The sequence below is a fragment of the Artemia franciscana genome, unplaced genomic scaffold (assembly GCF_032884065.1).
Source record: "Artemia franciscana unplaced genomic scaffold, ASM3288406v1 Scaffold_1586, whole genome shotgun sequence".
Classification (NCBI taxonomy): domain Eukaryota; kingdom Metazoa; phylum Arthropoda; class Branchiopoda; order Anostraca; family Artemiidae; genus Artemia; species Artemia franciscana.
Genome location: NW_027062877.1, coordinates 41,813 through 66,146, shown reverse-complemented (window position 1 = coordinate 66,146; position 24,334 = coordinate 41,813). Strand labels below are relative to the sequence as shown.

Here is a 24,334-nt window from a genome sequence, read left to right as displayed (position 1 = left end):
ACCGGGACACAGGGATACAAATGACGACCGCGCCACCCTGTTGGGGTGGCGCGAAGCGCCACCCCAACAGCTAGTATATATATATATATATATATATATATATATATATATTTAACTACGTAAACCTTGCGAATATACAACATTCTTGGCTGTCCCATTGTCTGTGCATATAAATAGATTGTCATGTTTACCGACTCTTGAACATGCAACATATAATTTTCCATGGGTAAAACAATCTGTATTCAGATCTATACCTCATTATTCTAATGATTGCCCTTGAGCATTGTTGATGGTGATTGCTAATCGAACATTCCCTGTGTCCCCGTCGTCATTTATATATCCCCCTGTGCCCCCAGCGTCCCCGTTGTTGTTGTTTCCCTGTGTCCCGGTCGTCATTTGTGTCCCGGTGTCCCAGTCTGTAATTCCTCTATGAGTGTCGCGGTCGTCATTTATATTCCCTGTGTCCCGGTCGTCATTTGTGTTCTCGTCATTTATATTCCCTGTGTCCTGGTCGTCATTTGTGTCCCGGTGCTTTGTTGATGGTGATTGCTAATCAAACATTCCTTGTGTCCCGGTCGCTTTCTCTTTGAGTGTCCCGGTCGTCATTTGTATTCCCTATGTCCCGGTGTCCCGGTCGTCATTTGTGTCCCGGTCTTTAATCTCGTCAGTTGACAAACATGACGTCAGTCGACACACAAACATGACGTCACTCGACACACACACACACAGACAACTTATTTTTAGTTATATAGATATTTGAGTATTGAAATAGTATAAATACTATAGATACAATGACGTTAATAATATTCTGAGTCTCCTCCTCCCTCTCTACTCCCAAACTCTCCGAGACATGCTGTGAAGTGGTAGTTACTATCATTGTTGATTTGTCTTCTGTCAATCTAAAAAATGAAGAGAAGATATTGAAAAAAACTGATATCATTATAAGTATTATATGTATAATCTTGTAAAATTAAAGTATTATACAAAATGCTGTTATGGAGTGAACTGACGTTATCCTTGAACACAGAAGCATTTGCTTTTAATTATCAAGAATCACTGATGAAGCTTATCTCGGAGCCATTGCTACTTTTCAGCTCAAGCCAGAATTGTACAATTTTTCTAAATTCCGCACTAAAAACTAAAAGTTATAATAAACTAAAAATAAATGAAATTACGTTAGGAGTGCCTTAACTCGTCTAAGAATTTGAGCTATTTTCAAATTTTAAGAAAATTTGAAAAAGTTGCAAAAACTGGTTTTTCGTGAACAATTTCAGTGTTTGCTATGTAATTCTAAGATAAGAATATGGTGCAGAAAACCCAAGTATGTCGTAACGACGTTTGTCCACTCACTATCGTCTTATGCGATTTATTTTGTTGATTGCTCCAACTTTTAGTTGTTATTTAGGTTTGAGTTAAAATGAATTTAAATCTGATTATTTTTTGTTTAGGTTTGGGTTTAAAATGAATATAAATCTGATTGTTTAATGCATAAATATAAATTTTGTCATTCAGGTTGTAAATTTGATTTTAATCAATAATGTAAATAATCTACGATCCATATTATGAATAAATGCAAATTGATTATTTGGGTTATAAATTTGATTCTAATCTATTTTGTAACTTAAGGGTCACCTACTCTTTTGAAATGTCATCTAGAATTTTGCAAAATAAGATGGCTGCACATGTGTATTTTCAGAATTGGAAGACATGAAATTGACGTTGAAGATATAACGAATTTCACCGTGAAAAGTGTCTCAAAAAGAGCCAAATTAGTCACAAAACATAAAACCTTTGAAAGTATTCATCAGGATTTGGGTTTGGGTATGAGTTAGTATTTTTTGTTTATTTTGTGTTAGTATTTTTTATTTTTTTGTTAGTTGATACAAGGAATATTTGCCAAGCTCCTTCATTTTTTCTCCCTTAGAATCAAGACTTTGGCTTACTATTTATGTTTTGGACAAATTTTAATAGCATTTGCGCTATAAAACTATGGATGGATGGATACAGGAGATATTATTCAAATAAATGACTTGAAAATCTGCATATATTTTGGGATTCCATAGAGCTGGGGTACACAGAACCTCGTATAATGATGGGAAAAATAATAATTCTTTTGGGTTTTGTATAATTGCACAAATCCAATAAGTATTTTTTTTTTTTTTAAATACTCACTGAAGGCATTTTAGCTCTCTAAATTAAGCTTTCTCTATTTAGTTTTCTAAATAGTGGGAAACTATATGCATTGAAAGCAATTTTCCCGCGCAATTTAAAAATTTCGGGTCAATCATTAGTTAGAAATTCCTACCAGAAGGTTTTCTCTAGCTGATTGGTGGTTCACAGACTTGCCCTATGGTATCTTGTATCCTGTGTATATACTCGTATGGATGCATTTATATGTAGTGGAATTTTTGATATTAAGAACTCTTATCTTATTATTACATCTTATCACTTGAAAGTGTCTATAGTATTCAACTACCCATATTTATCCTCCTCTAGTATTATTATGTAAATAGGGACAAATCAAAGGGGGGTTAGCATTTGAAGATGAGCCCCTTTTTGTCCGTTGTGAGTATCTGTGCCTGAAGCTTGTCTCAACATTCCTCCTCCATACCATCTATAATAGCTTCTTCGCGCTTTCCTTTGTTCCTTATATATTCCAACTAGAGAAGCAGATGTGGAAGCTTTAAATTGACGCTAGTTGATTCCAGGACACAGTGTTATTCTCTAAGTTATCGGCAGAATTTTGCTCGTGCTGTCAATAATTTGAATTCTTGCGTCTCGAAAAATGTGCTTGTAAATTTTTTGCTCGATGAAAAATTTTTTTGTGGTGACCATATTTTAACTATTATAGTATTTTTGTTTCATAAAAAAATGATTGACTAAAAGACATAGTGTTATAGAGATTTATGCAAGAGTGTGTATTATTTACATTTAATGATTTGATTTGAAATCAGCCAATGTGGTTGCTTTAAAATAGCGCTGTTCATGAAAAGAGAATTTCACCCAAAAAGATTACCTTAGATCCTCCAGAGCAAGGGGTGGTGCATAGGGCGTCTACGAAACCTTGCCAGACATCTCGAAGCTGAGCTGCAGCCTTGACGTCCTTCCACTGTGGTTGAAGAGACATCTCTGCATTACTCAGGTCTCGGTTGTACTGTCGTTGTAAGAACCCAAAACGATTAAATACTCTTATTTTGATTTATCAAAATAAGCTTAAGATATATACATAAATGTTGAATCGAATAGTATATAACTGTGACACAAAACACCTTCACAGAATCTTTTGTAACGGGGCAGAAATGGATTAAAAGTCTATTCAAACAACAATACAACCTGAAAAAAGAAACAGCAAACAACCCAAATAACCTATAATAGATTCTTTCTGGCTTTAAATATGCCTCTCAGCTTTGAACCTACCTGAACCAACCGAACCTAACTTCACAAAACCTATCAGACAACCTTAACAATAATAGATCATATATGTCTTTGAATATGCTTCTCAGCTATGAGGGTTTGGTAAAGATCCTGGCTGAGATGCTTTCAATCGTAGGATAAGGTGTTTTTTGAAAAAAAGAGACTACCCCATATATGAAGGGGTGATATTTTGGTTGTCATGGAAGGTTAATTTTTGACTGATATAGTATATTTCCGATGCTGATTTTTTTTTATATATTATATTTCAGATTCTTGTTAGTTTTTGTATATTTGGAAGGTAAAATATTACGCACGATTTTCCTATTTTGGGAGCCGGTGCAAGTAAATGGTGTTTCTACTTAGAATATTTCTAGTAGCCCCTCTGTATGGAAAGGCGTATTAGATTTTCATTAAGCTAGAAACTATGTCATTTCCGTTTCCAGTTAGGAAATGTCCATTTATTTTTGCTGGATTTTTAAAGACGCTTTCAGTTTAACTGTATACCAGTGCATGCTTCCACTCTCAATGATTAAATGCAGCCGTACCTTATGTCCAAAGGTATCTGATTTTGTGATATATTTAGAAAGAATCCTGAAGGCTTATTGATGACCTTTTAAAACCCTAAATTTACAAATTCAATAACTCTAAATCTAACATCCTATTAGGTTCGCTATTCAACGCTCTTTCCAAACATAATAATCGCTACCGTTGTAATTGTGTCCGAGTCTCCCAGGCAAATTTTTTGAGGATTTCCCCCCATCCCACTGTGCGCAGGTTATCTGAAAAAAAAAAAAAAAAAAAAACATTCAACACAGAAGAATTTTGAGAAAATAACCTCTCAGATTGTTTTTAAATACGTGATTGTTTTCTTTGTAATTGTTATTTCCTAACCAAGCTTTAGACACTATAAAAGAATTCAAGACTGTGATAGTGACTTCTACTCTCAATTCGGTATAGTTGTATGTGGTCTTGACTCAGTGGTAGCAAGAAGGTGGATGAACTCAATGCTTGTTTCTCTTTATGTGGACCCACCTAACAAGCAAATCCCTTTGATTGATGGTGGCACAGAAGGATTTAAAGGAAATGCAAGGATCATTATACCTGGAAAATCCGCTTGCATTGAATGTACACTCAATCTGTATCCTCCACAGGTAAGTCTGACGACTTTAGTATCTGATCTAGCCATTAGTCTACATGCGGAGAGAGGGAAGGTGGCTAGTATGACGGCTTTAGTATTTTGACAACTGGTACAATATTCAGATTATCCTGGAATTTATTTGATCAACTATGAAGCAAACATATCTAACCTTTACATGAGGAGGGGAAGAGGTGGATTTCTTGTAGGTTGAATAACTGTTATAACTGTATAAATCTGTATTCATTGAATATTCACTCAATTTGTATCCTCCACAGGTAAGTCTGATGGCTTTAGTATGTCTTCGACCCTTAGATGAGGAGGTAGGGAAGGGCTAGGAGAGGTAGGGGGCTAGCATGGTTTTAGTATGTCGGTGTGGTACAATGTTTATATTATTCTAGGATTTATTTTCTCACCTTTTGAAGCAATCAGATCTAACCATTATATTTGGAGGGAGGGAGGAGGGATTTCTTGTAGGTTGGGTAATCGATTTTCCTGATAAGTCTGCGTGCATTACATGCTTACTCAATGCTCCGCAGATGAGCATGGTGGCTTTAATATGTTGACAGCTGACATCATATTTAGATTATTCTAGAGCTTATTTGCTCACCGTTTCAAGCAAATAGATCTGATCCTTACATGGGGAGGGAGCGATGGGGTAGAGGATATCTTGTAGGTTGGGAAATGTCAAGACACAAGATTATTTATTTAAGATGGATGTTCCCTATGAAACGGGCGACTTTACGACAAGACAACAGCTATGACTGTAACTGAAAGAAAAAGGTACTTGAATTATCAGATTAGTTATTTTTTGATAAAGCCTGAATTATGCTACTGCTTATACCTTCTCTTGCAAAATTGTCTAAAACTATTTAAAAATAAGACCCGTTTCCTTGGTTTTTCTTACATGTTGTTTAACTTCTTCATAAAAATAAAAAAAAAACAACGGGGCAAACTCCTCTAATATAGTTATGTAGATAGATAAAAGTGAATAATATCTATCGGATGATATAAAAACAGTGTCGTCTATATTAGAAACATTAAAACTGTAAAACCTCGAAAAATAGAATACCCAAAATTGGGTATTCTAAAAAATAGAATACCCAAAAAGCACAGAGAACATAACCCTGGCCACAATTTTTCGGTGGGGCAGTTTCCATGCCCCACCACTTGTGTTTAGGGATGTTTACCACGACCTCTTATCCGAAGAATCTTAGATCGAATACCTCTCAAGTACCTCCTCCTAGATTTGCACGCCTAAAGAATTTTAGTGTTTTTTTTTTATTTATACATTTTGCCTAATGTCTTTTGCCTATACATTCATTGCCCAATATCTTCAGAAATGAAGCTTTTCTGGCTAATTTTTTTTTTCAGTGTCTTTGCAGGCTATGATTTCTTTTTGAGACTGTTATTTTTTTGTATTCTAGTAGGTATCCCGGTTCTGTGACTTTTGGGATTTTCTTCTTTTTTCTTTAGACAAGAAATGCTCACACGGAATACCAATAATTCAAAGTAAGAGTGTCGATTTCCGTGTATCTCTCGGTTGTTAAATATATAGAGCCATTTGAAAGATCCCATATAGCATTTTTTGGATAACATTTTAAAAACGATTCTATTACCTACATTGGGACTGGTTGAACACGACGCTCGAAAACTTTTTATGCTCTTACCAAATATACTAATCATTTCACTCGCAAATCAAATTTAAAGCGCTTAAATGGACCATAAAGTGACACTTAATCCCCGTCACTTCATGATGAGAGTAGGGACAATAAAAATATCACCATTACATTCCTTATTTGATTTTTCTAATAATAACAGTCATTCCTCTGACGATTACCCTCCCCCCCGTTAGGCCCCATATACAGTACAAAAAAATATTTTTATTTGTTAAATATATATTTATTAAAACTAACATAAAGAAAGAAAACGATCAAAAATGGGGTTTTTAAAGGCCAAATAAAAATACTGAAGAAAACACAGAAAGCGAATATTTCGAGAGAACAACCGCCTCTCTTCTTCAGCATGAACAAAATAATATGATCAATGAAAAATAAAAAACAAATGCGGAAAGTACAACAAAACCAATAAAAAAAAACCCGAAAAAAGGAAATAAAATTCAATAAAAGACAAAAAATCAAAAGAATTAAAATCAAATACCTAACAATAATAAAGTGAGTTATTCGCCAATATCCGCGATTTGCACAAAATCCAAACAAATATGAACTACCATCGACGGATACTAACGAACAACTGAGAAATAAAAGAAAAATCCATTCGCTCAAACAAACAAAGCAGCAATTGAAATAAATTGGAGAACTAGGTCAGCTGATTTCTGATTTTAACCATTGCATTTCTTGCGGATACCCTTTGAGACATAAGGGGTTGATGGTGTATTTGATTATCTGATTGGGGAAGTGGTCCAACGTTTATTTCAGGGATTACTGAAGTATCGGCTTCTCTTTTGAGAAAACCGAAATAACATTTCTCGCTCAAGCCTGAAAATATCCTGATTTAACCTGTAGCGCTTTCTTTTGTAATTGCTAATAACATGATTTTATTCACCAAACCCTATACGTTCTGTAATTTGCCGTTTGTTACGTGTGTTTAAGTGAAATGTAGGTCGCATTGACCTGGGTAAAATACGATTCTTTTTACAATTATGAAGAAAATACTGTTCATTAGTCAAATTAGCCTTTTTTTGCAAGTAATATGAATGTAGTAACCGCATTGGTAGAATGCTCCCCTTAAGCATTACGAAGATAATTTCTTAAACCAAATTGGACTGCGATATACCTAGTTATTTATAAGTAATGAAAACTAGAAGTCTAGGGAAGCTACCTAGCTTGCCTGCAAACCATAGTGAGTGCCTGATTAGCAAGCTATATAGATCCCAACCGGCTATGGTCTGAAATTTGAATAATGAAACCCCCGATTCCGCTCAATTAAAAAGTTTTGCCTAGGAACGGTAGATATTACGCTTTAATGTTTTTTGGGGGTCATACGTATTCAAAAGTCGCTTGAGTGACAGCAGAAATTCATCTTTTCGAATTTTTTTTTTAATAGAGTAATTTTATTTTTGAAAATGCTACTACGACTTTTCACCATCCTTTGACTAAAATAATATGCAAACAACCTCTATAGTATCATACATAAAGGAGTTTAACTTGTGTTTCCCTAATATCCTTTTTCAATTTATTAGGTAAACTTTCCACTATGTACGATTGCTCAAACCCCTCGCCTGCCCGAGCATTGCATAGAATATGTAAGGATGATGCAGTGGCCAGCAGAAACTCCCTTTGGGAAAGACATTGACGGGGATAATCCTGAGCACATTCAGTGGATATTTGAAAAGGCACTCGAACGAGGCTCTCAGTATGGTATGTGTAAAATAAATTCTAGAGAGGTCTTCAATATAGAGAATTGTTTTAAGTAAACGCTATTAGTGATACCTTAAAATAGCGAGGTCAAAATGAGGCATCACAAACTGATTGAATCAAAATTCAATCAGCCACTAAATCAACAAAAAAATGAAAAAGATAGTGTTATTAGCATACAGCAAAAATGATTATTATATAAAAAATGTTAAAAAAATGAAGTATAAAAACGTTTTCTTATGGAAAAAGCAAACATCGACTAGGTATCTTAGCGTTTGACTCGGAAGTGAAGTGGAAACTTCTTAGTGCAATTAAATAGAAAAAACAAGTTTTTTTAACTGTAAGTAAGGAGCGACATTAAAACCTAAAACGAACAGAAATTACTTCGTATATGAGAGGGGCTGATTCTTCATCAACGCCCCGCTCTTTACGCTAAAGTGACTTTCTCTCAACTCTACTTTTTAAAACAATAAAAAACTTTAGCGTAAAGAGTGGGGCGTTGATGAGGAAGCAGCCCCTTTCATATAAGAAGTAATTTCTGTGCGTTTTAAGTTTCAATGTCGCTCCTTACTTTCAGTTAAAAATGCTGCTCCTTAGTTCCAGTTGAAAAAACTTTTTTATATTTATTTTGTCATTGTTTTTTTTTTTAATAATGCTAGAAAATTCTGAGCTCCCTTCATGGAAATTTTCTTCCCTTATGACAAATTTCTCGATGGAAAGTTCTCCCAACATATCCCCTTCTCCTCAACCCCTCCCCCAACCAAAAATCCCCCTGAAAACGTCTGTACACTTCCCAATAGCCATTACTATTTGTGAGTACTGGCCAAAGTTTGTAACTTGTAGCCCCTGCCACGGGGACTGTGGGGGAGTAAGTTGTCCCCAAAGACATAGTTATAAGGTTTTTCGACTACGGTGAATAAAATGGCTATCTCAGAATTTTGATCCGTTGACTTTGGGAAAATAATTAGCGTGGTAAGGGGACTAGGTGCCCTCCAGTTTTTTGGTCACTTTAAAAAGACTCTGGAACACTTCATTTCCGTTAGAATGAGCCCCCTTGCAACATTCTAGGACCACTGGGTTGATACGATCACCCCTGGGAAAAAAAACAACAAACAAATAAACACGCATCCGTGATCTGCCTTCTGGCAAAAAATACAAAATTCCACGTTTTTGTAGACAGGATTTTGAAACTTCTACAACCGGGTTCTCTGATACACTGTATCTGATGGTGTGATTTTTGTTAAGATTCTATGACTTTTAGGGGGTGTTTTCCCCTATTTTCTAAAATAAGGCAAATTTTCTCAGGCTCGTAACTTTTGATGGGTAAGACTAAACTTGATGAAATTTATATATTCAAAATCAGCATTAAAATGTGATTCTTTTGATGTAGCTATTGGTATCAAAATTCCATGTTTTAGAGTTTTGATTACTATTGAGCCAGGTCGCTACTTACTACAGTTCGTTACCACAAACTGTTTGAAAGGCAAACGGTATATCTAACGCATGCTTTTTCCATCAAATTTATCACATAACGTTAGTTAAAAAATAACAGTAATGAAATGAGGTAAATTATTATTTTGAAACCTTTTTCTCATTCATAAGGTCGAATCATTACCTATGATTTAGTAAATTCTTGGTCTCTATCTTTATATCTTTTTTTTTTTGCTTTCTTTCTATTTTATTCCGGGAAACGCGTTTAAATCTCTATCTTTATTTCTTTTTTCTTTGCTCTCTTTCTATTTTATTCCGGTAAACGCGTTTGAAAAAAGAAACCATCAAGTGAGGAAGAATCACCCATTGAAGTTGATTCAGCCATTTTCAATGGTAAAAGCTTATTGCGAAAATAAACTTATGGGTATTTCTAAAAATAGCCTAAAACTCTTCGAAAATGGTGTCGGATCAAAATAAAAACTGCAGCATTGGAATCATTGTAACCAGAATTCATATAGGAGAATTACAAACCTGTATCTCAAAGAATGAGGGAAACCATTTTTTCACATGGGACGCAATGATGATTTTTTGATTAGGAGTGCGTTTTTCACCAGTAGTGATGCTCTTTTGCCAGGGGCTATGGGATACGGCGATGCTTATTGATCAGGAATGCCTTTTTCACCAGTAGTGATGCTCTCTCACCACGGACTATGGGACAGTGATGCTTTCACTAAGGGACGTAGTGATACTTTTTTGATCAGGAGTGCGTTTCTGACCAGCAGTGATGCTCTTTCACCAGGGGCTATGGGACACAGCGATGGTTATTGATCAGGAATGCGTTTTTCACCAGCAGTGATACTTTTTCACTGGGGGCTATGGGACGCAGCGATGCTTATTGATCAGGAATGTGTTTTTCACCAGTAGTGATGCTCTTTCACCTGGGACTATGGGACACAGTGATGCTTTCACTTTGAGACGTAGTGATGCTTTTTTGATCAGGATTGCGTTTTTTTACCAGCAGTGATTCTTTTTCACCAGGGGTTATCGTAGCAAACCAGTCGCTGTAGAATGTTGGGAAAGGGCTGATTTGACAGGAAACTGCCATATATAACGCCTTCTGTAACTAACACAAGATAATATTTGTATAAAATGCAATTTCTGGCAACACTGCATCTTCGCTTACAAGATGATATAGCCCGCGTATGTTTTGACAAGATGACATAATTCATAGTGATTAAGACCCTATATTGTTATATATTGTTATGACCCTATATTGATATGATTAAGACCCTATATTCATAGTGATATAGATACACTATATTGTCCCAGTCTCACTGATAGGCTTGCATCAAGAGGCATAAAAATATATTTCCAATATATCCCAAGCCACTCACGTATGATAGGTAATAATCAGACTGATGAAATTACAAAAGTCCCTAAGTATTGACCAGCCAAGTGGGAGACCAATCCTCCCCACAAATATCTATTAATGTAGATTATAGAGGTTCAGTCAAATAAAACAAACCAAGATTGTCTTCCTTCCCCAACAAGCACCATTCTAAAATAACCACAGAATTCATTCTGGCTGAAAGAGCCAAATTTTCAGGCGTTGTCATATCAGCTTGCAAATTCTTCCCGTTTATTTCCATCTTCCCCCCTTTGCAGACATTGCAAAACTAAAAATTAACAATTGACCATTGCCTATTTGAATGTAATATGGTGACGTCTGCAATGTTTGACATGCATTATAAGTCGTTAAAGTGCTTCAAACACCACAAAACATCACCATCAGCTAAGGGTTTAGCTACCTATACCTGCACAAAGAGTAATTAACTCGAAAATTATCCGCTGATGTTTCACATCCTAGACTTAAAAGAGCTTCTGCGAAGCATCTCATCAGAACCGAACCGATCCAACGCAAGACAAATAAGCAGAATCGTGCAGTAATCCAATCAACCAAAATTGACATTGAAACAATTGACTATTGCCTATTTGAATGTAATATGCTAACGTCCGCACAGTTTGACCTGCATTATAAGCCATTAAAGTGCTTCAAACACCTCAAAATATCACATCAGCTAAGAGTTTAGCTGACTATACCTGCACAAAGAGGACTTAACTCGAAATGTATCCGCTGATGTTTCACATCCTAGACTTAAAAGAGCTTCTGCGATGCATCTGATCAGAACCGAACCGATCCAACGCAAGACAAATAAGCAGAATCCAAGTGCAATAATCCAAATCATCTCACATAGTGAGCCAATAAGAAAAGGGCTAAATAATCTCGACCGAAAAGCCCACCTTTTCGTTGTAACAGAAGAAGAAGATTACAGTTTTTAATTAGCGTTGCTCCAAGCAAAACGTTAATCCATGTTGCAGTTTGAGACTGATTAAAACCCGTTTTGTATTTCTAATTTTTTTTATTAAAAATACGGAAAAGTGATACAATCATGTTATTATTTGCTTTAGAATATTAGGGAAGTCTTTTGAAAAAAAGAAACAACTTTCAATATTCGGCCTTAGGGTGTTTGGTGTTTTTGCTTTGGAATAACTAATATGTTTGATTTATATGAGTCGTCTTCCTTAGAAGCGTAAGGTGCGACTGCAGCCACTGACAAGAGGTTTCCCTAGGGGAAAATGAACAGGTGACACGTATTTCTTTTTTTTTTTAGGTGTTTTGTAATGTGGAGGTTTTGTAGGTTATTTTATCCAGTGAATTCATAAGAGGCAATATATAATAATAACGGTGCAACTGTAAATAATGAATTTTAAATATAAGTAAAGGAAGTGTTCTCGAATAGAGTGGATGTGAAAATAAATGCTACATTCTTGATTAAGGGTTTTGCCATGATGTACTCACTCTGTGGTGATAACGTCCCAATCTTGAATTCTACACCATGACTATACCATTCCACCATCCTTTATTCATTATATATCGCTTTCAATTGGATGATTTACGAGCTCCCCACTCGAATGTCCATAGCTTGGTGGACTACTCCTTGTTTATTGTCTTCTTGAATGCTTCAATATGTGGAAAGGTTTAATAATTTAAATAAAGGACGTTCCACAAGTTACCAGCCTTGGCCCCAATAAACTATTATAGCCCCTTGTGCTGGAATGTGGCTTGAGCGCTGACCTAATGTGCACCCTTCTATATGTTTGCTTATACACTTCGAACGGGCAAGGCGGGCCATACTGCCCATTTTACAGTTCGTGCCCATTAATAAAATCATATATGGGTACACAGTAGTTGGTATTTTAATGGCCAATATCAGGATAAGGCCTGTGTTTAAAAAAATGGCTTTTGTGCATAAGTTTAGTTGTACAATGTTTAGCACTGAACCAAATTCAGGTTTATGCCGAAAGGGGAATTTAAATAATTTGGTTAGAACTGCCGGGTGACGATACAGCTATTATTCTTTTTAGACCTGAATTTTAATTGACGACCAACTATAATACCCAAGTCTTCTCTGCTTTTTCTACAGTTGTACCATGGTTTAGACCATTATTGCTAGCTATTCTAGGTTTATAACTGTAAGTTTTTACTGTAATTTTCCTGAAATTTAAATAATTTGGTTAGAACTGCCGGGTGACGACAAGCTATATTATTTTTCATACGCACAAAGATAGTGACTGGCAGATACAGCTAGGATTCTTCTTATACCTGAATTTTAATTGGCGACCAGCTATAATAACCAATTCCTTCTTCTGAAGCTTGCCTTCAAGCTTCAGACATTTGCGCAGCTGCAGATTGAGTTGATGAAACTCCTCAGAACTTCTGTCTTTTCTGCCGTACTATGATGGCCTATAATGTTTGAGCCATATCCGTATTGCCATTCAACGTGAAACACACCTGGCTGCGTCATAAATATAAATGTTAATAAATCTGAAAAAAAGTTAAAAAAAAACCTTGGGGAAAACGCCTGTATTAATTCCAATTTTATTTTCACAAAATAAATTGTGACCATAATTGTCTTACACTTGCTAAAAACAAATTATTTTGTTTTTGAACCACTCCTGAGCCACTCTTGATGCCCTCCTGAGATTTTCCACATAAGGGACAAACTGAATATCATATCCTTAAAAATATTTTCTTCCCAGTTGTTTTCTATTTTCGAAACTGTGAAAAACTTCCTTAAAAATTTGACTCCCGCCTCTGAAACCTTCCGTCTCTTTCACCCAAGAGTATGGTATGTGGGCACCTATTCTCTCAATCGTTAAAGAAAGGGCTATTACAATGATTACAAAGTGACTTTCTTTTTTCTGTCTGTTACTAGATATAGACTTACCCAAAAATGAATATCCATTTTCAATTATATGTGGTATTAGATCTCCAGTTATACATATTGACTTATTAAAAAATGGATATACCTTTTCAATTATTTATGGTATTAGATCTCCGGCAATATATATAGACTCACCCAAATATGAACAGTAAATTTCAAGTATATATACAAAAATGAATATCTTTTTTCAGGAATATCTGGTATTACGTACAGGTTGACACAAGGAGTTGTAAAGAACATAATTCCAGCTGTTGCCTCTACTAACGCTGTTATTGCGGCAGCATGTGCGACAGAAGTCTTTAAACTTGTGTCAGGCTGTGCACCAATTATGAATAACTATATGGTTTTTAATGATGCTGATGGGATCTATGCCTACACCTATGAACAAGAAAAAAAGGTACCATTTTAACTTAAGTTCTTATTTGAGTCCTTTGTAGATAAAATATTTATTTCATCAAAGCTGTTAAAGGTCGAATTCAAATTTAAGGGGCTCAAAAAACAACAAACAAGAAAAAAAATTAAACAAAAAGATTAAAAAACTGGTAAAATGAATAAGAAACTAAATTTTTAAATTTAAACGGCTCGTTAAAAACAGAAAAACGAGTGAATATGTACCAAACATAGGCAATACCCATGTAAGTAATAAAAGAGAGAAACCGTCGGGGTATTCTGTCAATTTTATTTGTAATGTAGGGAACAAAAGTTTTTCTTTAACAACAGCAAAGTCTCAAAATAGTATCAAAACATTAATCAAGGCTTACAAATAAAAGCTACAGTAAATAAGAGTAGAACTCCTCTCTCTCTCTCTCTCTCTCTCTCTCTCTCTCTCTCTCTCTCTCTCTCTCTCTCTCTCTCTCTTTCTCTCTCTCTCTCTCTCTCTCTCTCTCTCTCTCTCTCTCTCTTTCTCTCTCTCTCTCTCTCTCTCTCTCTCTCTCTCTCTCTCTCTCTCTCTCTCTCTCTCTCTCTCTCTCTCTCTCTCTCTCTCTCTCTCTCTCTCTCTCCTCTCATTTCTATATCTGGAGTTGAGCAAGGAACTTAGGACAAGATAGGAACGGTCTCGCTAACAACCGGAGGCAGGTGGAATCTGGGTGGGGAATTTCTTTTGTGAATAACTGTTTTGCTTGTTTAAGTGAGGGCCAGCTTAGAATGAACATTTGGGAATCTCAAAACTGGGAATCACATTTGGGAATCTCACAATTTGGAAGAATCTCAGTCTCACATGTGGGAATCTCACAGTTTTTAGTCAAAGGGTAATTTTTATTTCGATAAGCATTATGTGCTTACCGTTTATGGTGAAAATATATAAATCAATACCTTCACCAGTTTATGGTTGTTGAAATGGTTAACTTCCCTTTTTATACGTACCCCAGTATCTCATAATCTGAAAGTTAACTTTCGCTTTATAAACATTTTAAATCATGGGAGCTTTATTGTCTGAAGCTCATATTTTCCCTCGCGTGTGGATGCCTGTGGGTGCCATGTGTATCCTAAGGTAGTTCTCTATGCCATTCTCATGCTGTGCTTGTTTTGGGTAATATACATTAATCCGTTCAGGGATTTTTTTTTCTTCTGTGTTTTTGCCATTTCGAATTTTTCCTAATATGGACCAGCGTTTCCACTTATGATGAATTAACGTTTCTAATTTCTAACCTAACTTTGAAAAAATAGATTAGCCTGTCGCACAGTTAATCTGTCTTGATTTACTTTTGATTCATATCTCTGGTTCGCCTAGTCGCGTTAGGCCAGCTTGTCGAAATGACAAAATGTTTAAGTTTGTCAAACCTTCCTTCCCCAAAAAAAGGGTAATGGGCCCAAAAAAAAAAGTTTTTTTTACCGGAATTATACAAAATTTTGACAGAGAATTCAAAAAATCATTTTGACTGAAATTTCAAACACGTTAGAAGAGTAGTCTCTTAATTCATGAATCTTGGAACTTCAGGAGAGAGAGTAGACTGTGAAGCTTTGAACAGATCATTTGTGAAGTGTACGCAGTTGGGTTGACCCTTGGTGGTTTAGTACTGCAATAGATTATTATTAGTAGTAGTAGCATTCTTCTGGGGTCAATTACTTTGTATTGTCTTCATTAGCGATTCACCAGAATTGAAATCCAGAAGATACAAACATTACCTATAAAAAATGTTTTTTTCTTAATGACAGTCGAAAATCTAGAATATGTTTTTAGCTTGAGAATAAGGGACTACCTAAGTCTGGAAATGTCACGGCGATGGGGGAGCTTCAGGCAATGAAGCTTTATACTCCGTTCTTAGGCTAGTGTACCTAAAACAGTAAAGAGATGTAATCATTAGTGAGATTTCATCATTACTGAATATTTTCATGTTTCTGAGATGAGACTGAATGGTGCGACATTTTAGCTTTGGAATTTTCATTTGGGAAGAAAGTCATGCTCTATAAATGAGGACGATTAGATGAATCTGGCCGCACAGGAGTAGGTATCATGTTGTGTCCTAAAGTGGCCATCGAGCTCCTTGAATTAGGAGTGATCCAGTATCCCAGAGAATACATGTAAAACTTGAAGGCCACACCAATAATCTGACTGTCCTTAGCATGTTCGTCCTAATAAATGATCACCCTGAATCGAAAAAAGGCAAATTTTACTTTGATCTTCAGATAGCTATTGATGGTAAGATCCCCCGAAAAAGACATCGTCATAAATGGATGTAATGTGAATGCCAGAATAGGTGACAAGTTTTCGAACATTGAATAAGCAATCAGCAATCGTGGCCTCGGGAGTAGGTGTATAAATGTAAACAGGTTTGTATTATGTACAATGTACAATGCAGACCATTCCTGCTGTGGCAATGCACCGCCTGAATTCGATACAGACCATCTCAAACTTAGAACTGGAATGCCTTAACGGAAGAGTAAAGGTCTAAATGGACTAGCTGCTTATACCCTGGTGGTGGAAAACTATTATTTCGGACTCGAAGGTGCAAAGAGGTGCTGGCACATGATCGAAATGCACACACAATTCACAAAGCAGAATACTGTTCCCAGTAGGAAAATTGACGTGTCGAGGCTAAAGTAGATGAACACAAAGGAGCATTTGTGTTTGAAATCTTGAAGCACTTCGCTACCCTCCAACGTGACCTTGAAGAAAAAAGTGAGGACCCCAATTGCCCCGAAAGCAAGGTTGAAAAGAAATGCCTTAAATTCAAAGATGACGTCAATGAAGCTGCCGAGAACAAACAAGGGTTTTTCAAGCAGAAAACGAAGTAACGAATCTCAATAGAACGCTCACACTCTCTGCTAAGAAGAAAGATGTGACCAACAACATTTTCGCCACATGGAAAGTGCTGTAAAAAGAATATAGCAAATTGAAGAGAGCTGATAAATAAACTTACTGGTCTGATGTTTTCACCAATGTGGAATGAGCTGCCCAACCGAACAATGCACAAAAACCTCTATCAGTGACTTGGAGAATATACTTAGAAAAAGAAGAAAACAACCATCACCTCGCTCAAGGCAAGGGACGGGGCGGAATACTCATCAACAGTAAGTAATGTATTGAGAAAGAGTGAGTATATTTGAAAGTTTTAATAAAAAACAGAGTCATTAATAGCCGAAATAAACTACCAAAAGCTCCTGAATCCGCCCCCTCCCTACAACAACCAGGTTTATAAGAGTGTATATAGGATCAACCCTCCAAGGACGAAGTAACCAAGATGACACAAGTCCTAAACACAATGCAGGAATCCAGAAGTCGGTATGAAACGTACCGATTTACTTAAAGCTCTCCCCGAATTGGCAGTGGTTGAGCTTCATAGTTTGATCACCAAAGTGTGGGTTAATTAACACATGCACGATAATTGGAAGACTTCACCTATCTTAAAAAAAGGAGGGACTGGATTGTATAAGCCACCGAGGGATATTCCTTGTCCTTATTGCTGCTAAGTTGTTCGTAATCATACTCATAAACAGATGCAAAGACACCAAAAACAGCTGAATGCAACCAAACTCAGCAGGTTTCAACCCGTTTTGGCTGCTTTGACCAAATCTTTAGCTTGTGACAGATTCTTGGAAATCTTTTAAACACCAGCTGGAAAAATCCCATCATCAGAGACTTCATCACTGGCTTTGGTTTTGGTCCATCGTCGTGGAATTAGTGATTAATGAGAAATGGTGATATACATGAGGAAAACGTCAGTCTACTCTGTGCATATTTTGGTGAGCTTTCAGGTCTAATCCCGATCAAGGAGGATGTACGTCAAGGTTGTGTCCAAACACCAACCTTGATCAGCTTCATCATCGATTTGAATCCTTAACAAGTACTAAGGTTTTGCAGTTAGCGCATCATGTTCCGTACCAAAACCTCACTATGCTTACGATACGGAGATGCTTGCTGAGTCTGTGGTAGAATCCTAGGCTATTTTCAATATCATGGCAGGGCAATCTTGACTTGTCTCCAATTAAGTCTACCGAATACAATGGGAACGGCAAGGATGGATAAAACCCCTGAAATCCTTAATTGTGGTCAGATCGAGATTATCCCGTCGTTTAAATACCTCTGCTCGATGGTTTGTCCTGCTAACGAATCCTTAGAAGAGATCCGGAGCCTCAGAAGAGATTTTCAGTTTGGAATGTCCTTCTTCAACCAGAAAAATCCGGAACCTGAGCGAAGTTTTACTTCGCAGAGTGATCTAAGTATGTATGGCTCAGTATGGCTCTCTCCGTTCTCCTCTATGAATGTGAAATAGGATCGCGAAAAAAAGTCGAAGCGTCAAATTTGAAAATACTGATTTTCAACTAAATACGGTAGATTTTTTCATAGACACCAGTCTCTCAAACAGAATGTTGAATAATGAGGATAGGTGATTTGGCGATCGGCCATTTATTTCTAATAATGTCAACCAAAGAAGATTGACATGGCTTGGGTACACAATGCGCAGACAAGAATACTAAATAGACAAAAAAAGTCTTAAAATTCTATAACTACCAGTCGGAAAGAAGAGAACACAAAGCAGAAACAAGACTTAAACTCATGACAATTTTGTGTATGATTTTTAGCCATTTGAAGGGTTTTGAAAATACGGCTGTTGTTGGGAGCGGCAGTGGCTAGAGATGATAGAGCCTTCCACCCTCGATCAAAACCTTTTGAAGGACGCATGTTGTTGTCTGCTGGACGCCACTAATAGCCTGGATGTGAACTAAACACGCAACAAGTACAAGTAAGCTGCTTGGTAGTGTTTAAACACAAAACAATTTTTAAGTACATTTCAAGTAATTGTATTTTAAAAAAAGACTAGATACACTTTATGTCAAAAAACTGAAAAATTGAATACAAATCATTGTGCATTATTTCTGTGTTTTTGTAGTTCAAACTTACACCTAGGAAATATTGATGGAACTCCACGGGTGAATCAAGTAATTTTCTTGAGACATATCAACGTGTTATATGCATAATAAACACTCATGATTAGACTACATATTTTATTTGACAACTTTCTTTAAATTCTATGGTTTATATAATTTCAGTCTCTGATCTTTACATGTATGTCTTGAACGATAGCCCAGTTATTAATTTTTAGGGTAGGAATTGAAGTTCCTTTAGATGATGGTAAGGCCTCTTAAATTGATAATTGATAATACGATAAGGCGATAAATTGGGGCTATCTAATTCCTTCAATGGTGAGGATACTTCTTTTTTCTATAATTTGTTTTCTTTGTCGTCACTACTTGTTGCCTGAAACAAGTCAATTATATTAAATCAAAATCATTTTGCATTATTTCTGTGTTTTGTAGTTCAAACGTACACCTAGGAAATATCGGTGGAACTCCATGGATGAATTCTTGAGACATGTCAACGTGTTATATGCATAATAAACACTCATGATTAGACTACATATTAAATCTGACAACTTTCTTTGAATTCTATGGTTGCTATAGTTTCAATCTCTGTTCTAAGGTGTTTTGATGAAAAAAAAAAGTGTTCAAATTTATCCTAAAAAAAGACGATGATGCTAATGGTAAAATATAAAACAGCTGTATCTGTTTATTTTTCATGTAGAAAGTGTCAATCTGAATTTTTATAATCCTTTTTTTTTTGCATTAATGTTAGTTGTTTATTTAGAAGATATTTTTTTATAATTCTTTTTTTCCTCAGTATTCATCAGTACTCTTCATCAGTATTTCATGGTTCATTTCAGTGGGGTAAGACAGACTCAACGCAGTAGCCTTGACTTATCAACCAGTGCTACGTCTCCTATGTTATTTCTTTCCTGTTGTTGTGGCCATTTCATAGTGAACAACTTGAGAGCTCATTCCTTCAGAAAACAAAGCATCTACAGATATTGTTTAATCAACGTTTTTGACCTTTCTCAAAGGAAATTCAGTCTAAAAACATATTAAGGTCGTAATAATAATGACTTCTTGAATATTTTACTACTTTGAAAGGCTCTTTACTATTGTTGTAATCTTTTTTAGAAAGATTGTATGGCCTGCAGTCTGGAGTCTCAGATAATCACGCTCCGAGAAGAGAGTACACTGAGAGAGCTAATAGATTATTTGATTGAAAGCCCTGTGTATCAAATGAGGAGTCCGGGTGTCACAATGGTCACAGCAGAAGGAAGGAACAAAACCCTGTATATGAAAACATTGAGGGAACATACTGAAGCCAACTTATCCAAGTCTTTAAAAGGTAGTAACCATGTTTAATCAAACCGAAACATTAAAAATGGAATTTCAATATCAATAGAAATATGACAAAAGATCGGCTTATTGTGCCGGTTCTAAATATATGAGAATCATTAAGTTTAATGTTACCGATCAAAAGCTAAGAAAATTTGCCTCATCTTCGAAAAAAAAGGAAAACACTACATAGACAACCATACTGTAGAGGTTTCAAGCTCCTATCTACAAAAATGTGGAATTTTGTAAATTTTTTTCCAGAAGAAAGATCAAGGATGCGTGTTTTTTTATTCTTTTTTGTCTCAGGTGTGATCATATTGAACCAATGATCCTAGAATATCGGGAGGGAGCTCATTCGAAAAGGAATTTAAAGTTAAAGCTAGCCTGTTTCGCCAAAAGTTGTCTAATCATAACTTTGAGACTGTCATTTTATTTAGTATAGCTAAAAGATATAATAACGATGTCGTTGGACATAACATGACCTTCCCAAAACCACTGGAGGAAGGGCCGTATGTTACTAAATTTGCCCATTGTTTACATATAGTATTTGTTATAGATAAGCCTACCGACATTTTTCAGGGGAATGGAGATCTTCTGGGGATGGATTTTCTACGGGAAGAATTTTCCATTGGGATGGAAGTTTCCCGATTTGAAATTTCCAGGGAAAGTTTTACACGGGGGAATTTGCCAGAATTTGTACTAGAAATTTATTTCATTTATCTTACTTTCTCGTTGGCGACCCCCTTTTATATTGGAGATGCTTGGGAGACATTGCCTGGAGGGGAATTTTAAGCAGAGTTAGAATTTTCTGAGGTATTTTTACGGGGAAAATATCGCAAGGAGAAATTCTGCATGAGAAAATTTTCATTTGGGGGGGAGGGTAGGTCTATGAGAAATGGGATAATCCTCCTAATAGTAATAAGTATTAAGTGTTATTATTATTATAATAATGCTAATGTAATAACACTTACTATATAATAGCAACGAGTATTACTAGGTAATAAGTATTATTACCCTAATAATACTCTTTGAATACTTATTAATTGGTTGAACCCCTACGATTCAATTGTCTTAGCTATTGGATAATCCTAGCTGTGTGAAATGATTTTACTGGATTAAGAATTTCTTGAGTATATCAAATATTGATTCAATGTGTCTTGATTGTGAATCAAAGGTATCTTTAAATCTATAAACACTTCTCGTTTTAGTACGGATGATCGCTTTCTAAATAAATAGAAAACCAAGCCATGAATAATACAGTAAAAGACTAATTTCTAATTCATATTCCAAACCAAGCCCATTTTATGGCATCCGTTAGTCTTGTCAATGTGACGTTAAAACTCAACAGACGGGTTAGAAGAATAGCAGGGGAAATCTGGAAAAGTTAGACTCTGCTAAAATTGACTCTGAAAATGAGTTAGTTTCATACTCCCCTTTTTAGTCCGAGATCCCCCCCCCCCATTTCCGTGAATTAACTTAAACTTTTCAAGTAGTTACCTTTTTTGCGTACGGTATTTAGGGCATATGAGAAAAATGACAATTTTACTTGAACGCGTTTTTTCCATTAAACTACGAGGAAATGTTGGTGAAACAACAAATCCAGTCTACACTCATAGTTGGCGTAAACAGCTCAACTACCTTGTGTCGTTTACAACAGCCTATTCTTGCATTTTTCTGTCTTTCTTTTTTTCTTAATCGGAATGTTTTCTTAATCGGAATGTAAAAATCAGGTACGTAAGTTTTTTTTCAAGTAAACAGGGCTATTTTCTTTGCAAAAAAAAAAAAAAATACCCTATATGGCTAGGATTCAAGTGTGGGTATAGCCGCGTGGATCTTGATTTCTGGTCGAACGAAAACAAAGTTAGGCCTGACTATTTTCTAGACTTTTGGTAGGCAGTGATGATTTCTATGCAAAAGATACATATTTTGTTTTAAGTATGGGTATATTCAATATAGCAGCAAAAAAAGATTAATTTTGGATGAGCCAATATTCAGTTTTGAAAGCAAATGAATAAACTTTTTCAAGGAAGCCTTTCATGCTTCATCAGAGGTTGAATCTCTGATTTTGATGGTTTTACGGAGTTTTACATTAACCTCATGTGAAAGCATTTATTTAAGTGTGACACATTATACTTAACTTAATGTAAAGGCTCGTCTTGATTGATATCATTCACCCTACCAGTAGCAGGGCCGGTTTCAACTGGACAACCAATTATAGCCATCGGAAGATTCGGAGACAAAAAATTTTGCTGGTAGGGTAAATGATGTCAATCAAGACAATGCTTAACTGGATAACTTAGTATAGAATTACGTACATAATATGAAAGACGCTTAATTCTAAACCAGACTTTAGTGTGAAATATTGTGTCCTTAATGTTTTTCTTTTTTTCAGATTTAGGTGTCAGAGAGGGAACAGAAGTGAATGTGACGGATGTGACTTCTCTTCTTCCATGTATTCTCAAAATCTACTTTGACTCTCCAATGACATCTTAAAATATATCTATCGGATAATATTTTGCTGTTGATTGTAATTCCTACGGCTTTCAAAATGTGTTTTTATTATTCATTAAATTATTGCAACTGATTTTGATGTTTTATATTGCTTCGATGCCAATTTTTTTTTTATTATTGAAACATTAGCCCTTAAAAGTACTTACGTTGGCTCAAGAAATTAGAATTCTGTCGTTCAATTTTTCTTCTTCAATGTCAAATCAATTAAGAACCAATGGATTCTCAAACCGTAGAATAAAGAGTGAGCTTAAGAAAATTACTATCCATTTCCAGCTCATTATATGCAGCGAAAAAATGAAAGAATGTCATCGTGACTAATGTGTGGATGAAAAAGATGTCTAATATACCAAATTTAATTCGAAAATAGATTACTGTGGCAGTTAAATTGTAATTGTGGTAGTAGCGTGGACGTTTTGTCTTTTGGTGAATTCGACATCCTCTTCATCATCCCCTGAAAGCTCCAGTTTAATACCCTAAGGTGTTTCTGAGATACACCCTTTTTACAAAATTCATACACATAGTGTGTTTTAATTTGGTTCAACACTCAACTTCGAACATTCCATGAAAGCTTCACCTGTATAACTTATAGCCTTTTTGGAGACCAAGGATCAAACGTGTTCCAATTAAAAATGTAAACAATGGGCAAATGGTATGACTTTCTATCCTTCCCCAAAGAGGTAAAGGGTCATGTTATCTTTAGGGGGAAAGTCATTGGACCTTTCATCTATTCTGAACAAGATAGCTTTCCCAACTTTCAATTATATCAATTCCTAATGTTTCTTATTCATCAAGAAAACTCGTTAAAAATTCGTTTTATGCTTGAATTTTTGTGCCAAATACGAAATTTAATGTCATTAAATTTAATTTCTTTCTGCTCAAGACAGCTTCGCTCTTTACTTTTATTAAAACACTTTCTTTTTATTCGAATAGTTAATATAGTTGTAGAACCTCACAAGATGTAGCAGTCGTATCGGTTATGATAGTAGGAATAGTGGCAGCATGCGCAAAGGGCTTTTTGGTTGTTTCAACATCCCCCTGAATATGCCCTTGGTCAATTGATTATCGTCCATAAATCTCCAACTTAATACCCTCAGTCACTCTTGAGTTTTCCCCTTTTGACAACCCCTCAACATTCTCTTAAAGCTTCACTTGAATGCATATGGTGCTTTTGAACAGCAAAAATCAAACATAACCTTTTTCTAAATAAGAAATACTATGTATAAACAATGGGCGAAATGTACAACTTACAACCCTTTCTCCGAGGGTCTGTGGGGTTTATCGACATCCCCACATACATAGTTACTTGACTTTCCAACTATGTTGTTCAAAATGGTTCATATCAGATTATTGGTTGTGTTTGGAGAACTAATAGGCTTAGGGGGGGGGGGCTGCTTGCACTCCAATTTCTTTTGACTCTTAAAAAGGGCACTAGAACTTTCTGTTTCCAATCGAAGAAGATCTGTTAAAAGTTCTTACTATAGTGCTGTGTTGTCTGTTATATTGCTTGTATCTCTTGAAAACCTGTGTGCATATAT

The 24,334-nt window shown here is 35.7% G+C and overlaps 1 protein-coding gene across 2 annotated transcripts; it reads left to right on the top strand.

Annotated features, from left to right (window-relative positions):
• Nucleotides 1-306: 306 nt before the first annotated feature.
• LOC136042609 (NEDD8-activating enzyme E1 catalytic subunit-like) lies at nt 307-22,872 on the top strand. 2 transcript variants are annotated; one of them, XM_065727576.1, is made up of 6 exons: nt 307-1,827; nt 4,372-4,565; nt 7,752-7,929; nt 13,835-14,040; nt 20,085-20,298; nt 22,681-22,872. In XM_065727576.1, exons 1-6 carry the CDS (start codon nt 1,683-1,685, stop codon nt 22,779-22,781), a joined length of 1,038 nt encoding a protein of 345 aa, XP_065583648.1. In that variant the 5' UTR covers nt 307-1,682; the 3' UTR covers nt 22,782-22,872. The 2 variants fall into 2 exon arrangements, with proteins under 2 accessions (XP_065583648.1, XP_065583649.1); XM_065727577.1 differs by having other exon boundaries at nt 308-1,821.
• The last annotated feature ends 1,462 nt before the right edge of the window (nt 22,873-24,334 follow it).

Coding starts and splice junctions, on each gene's coding strand:
- LOC136042609 (XM_065727576.1), top strand. CDS start 1,683: ATGTGTATTTTCAGAATTGGAAGACATGAAATTGACGTTGAAGATATA. Junction 4,566..7,751: donor TCAATCTGTATCCTCCACAG/GTAAGTCTGACG, acceptor TCAATTTATTAG/GTAAACTTTCCACTATGTAC. Junction 14,041..20,084: donor CCTATGAACAAGAAAAAAAG/GTACCATTTTAA, acceptor AATCTTTTTTAG/AAAGATTGTATGGCCTGCAG.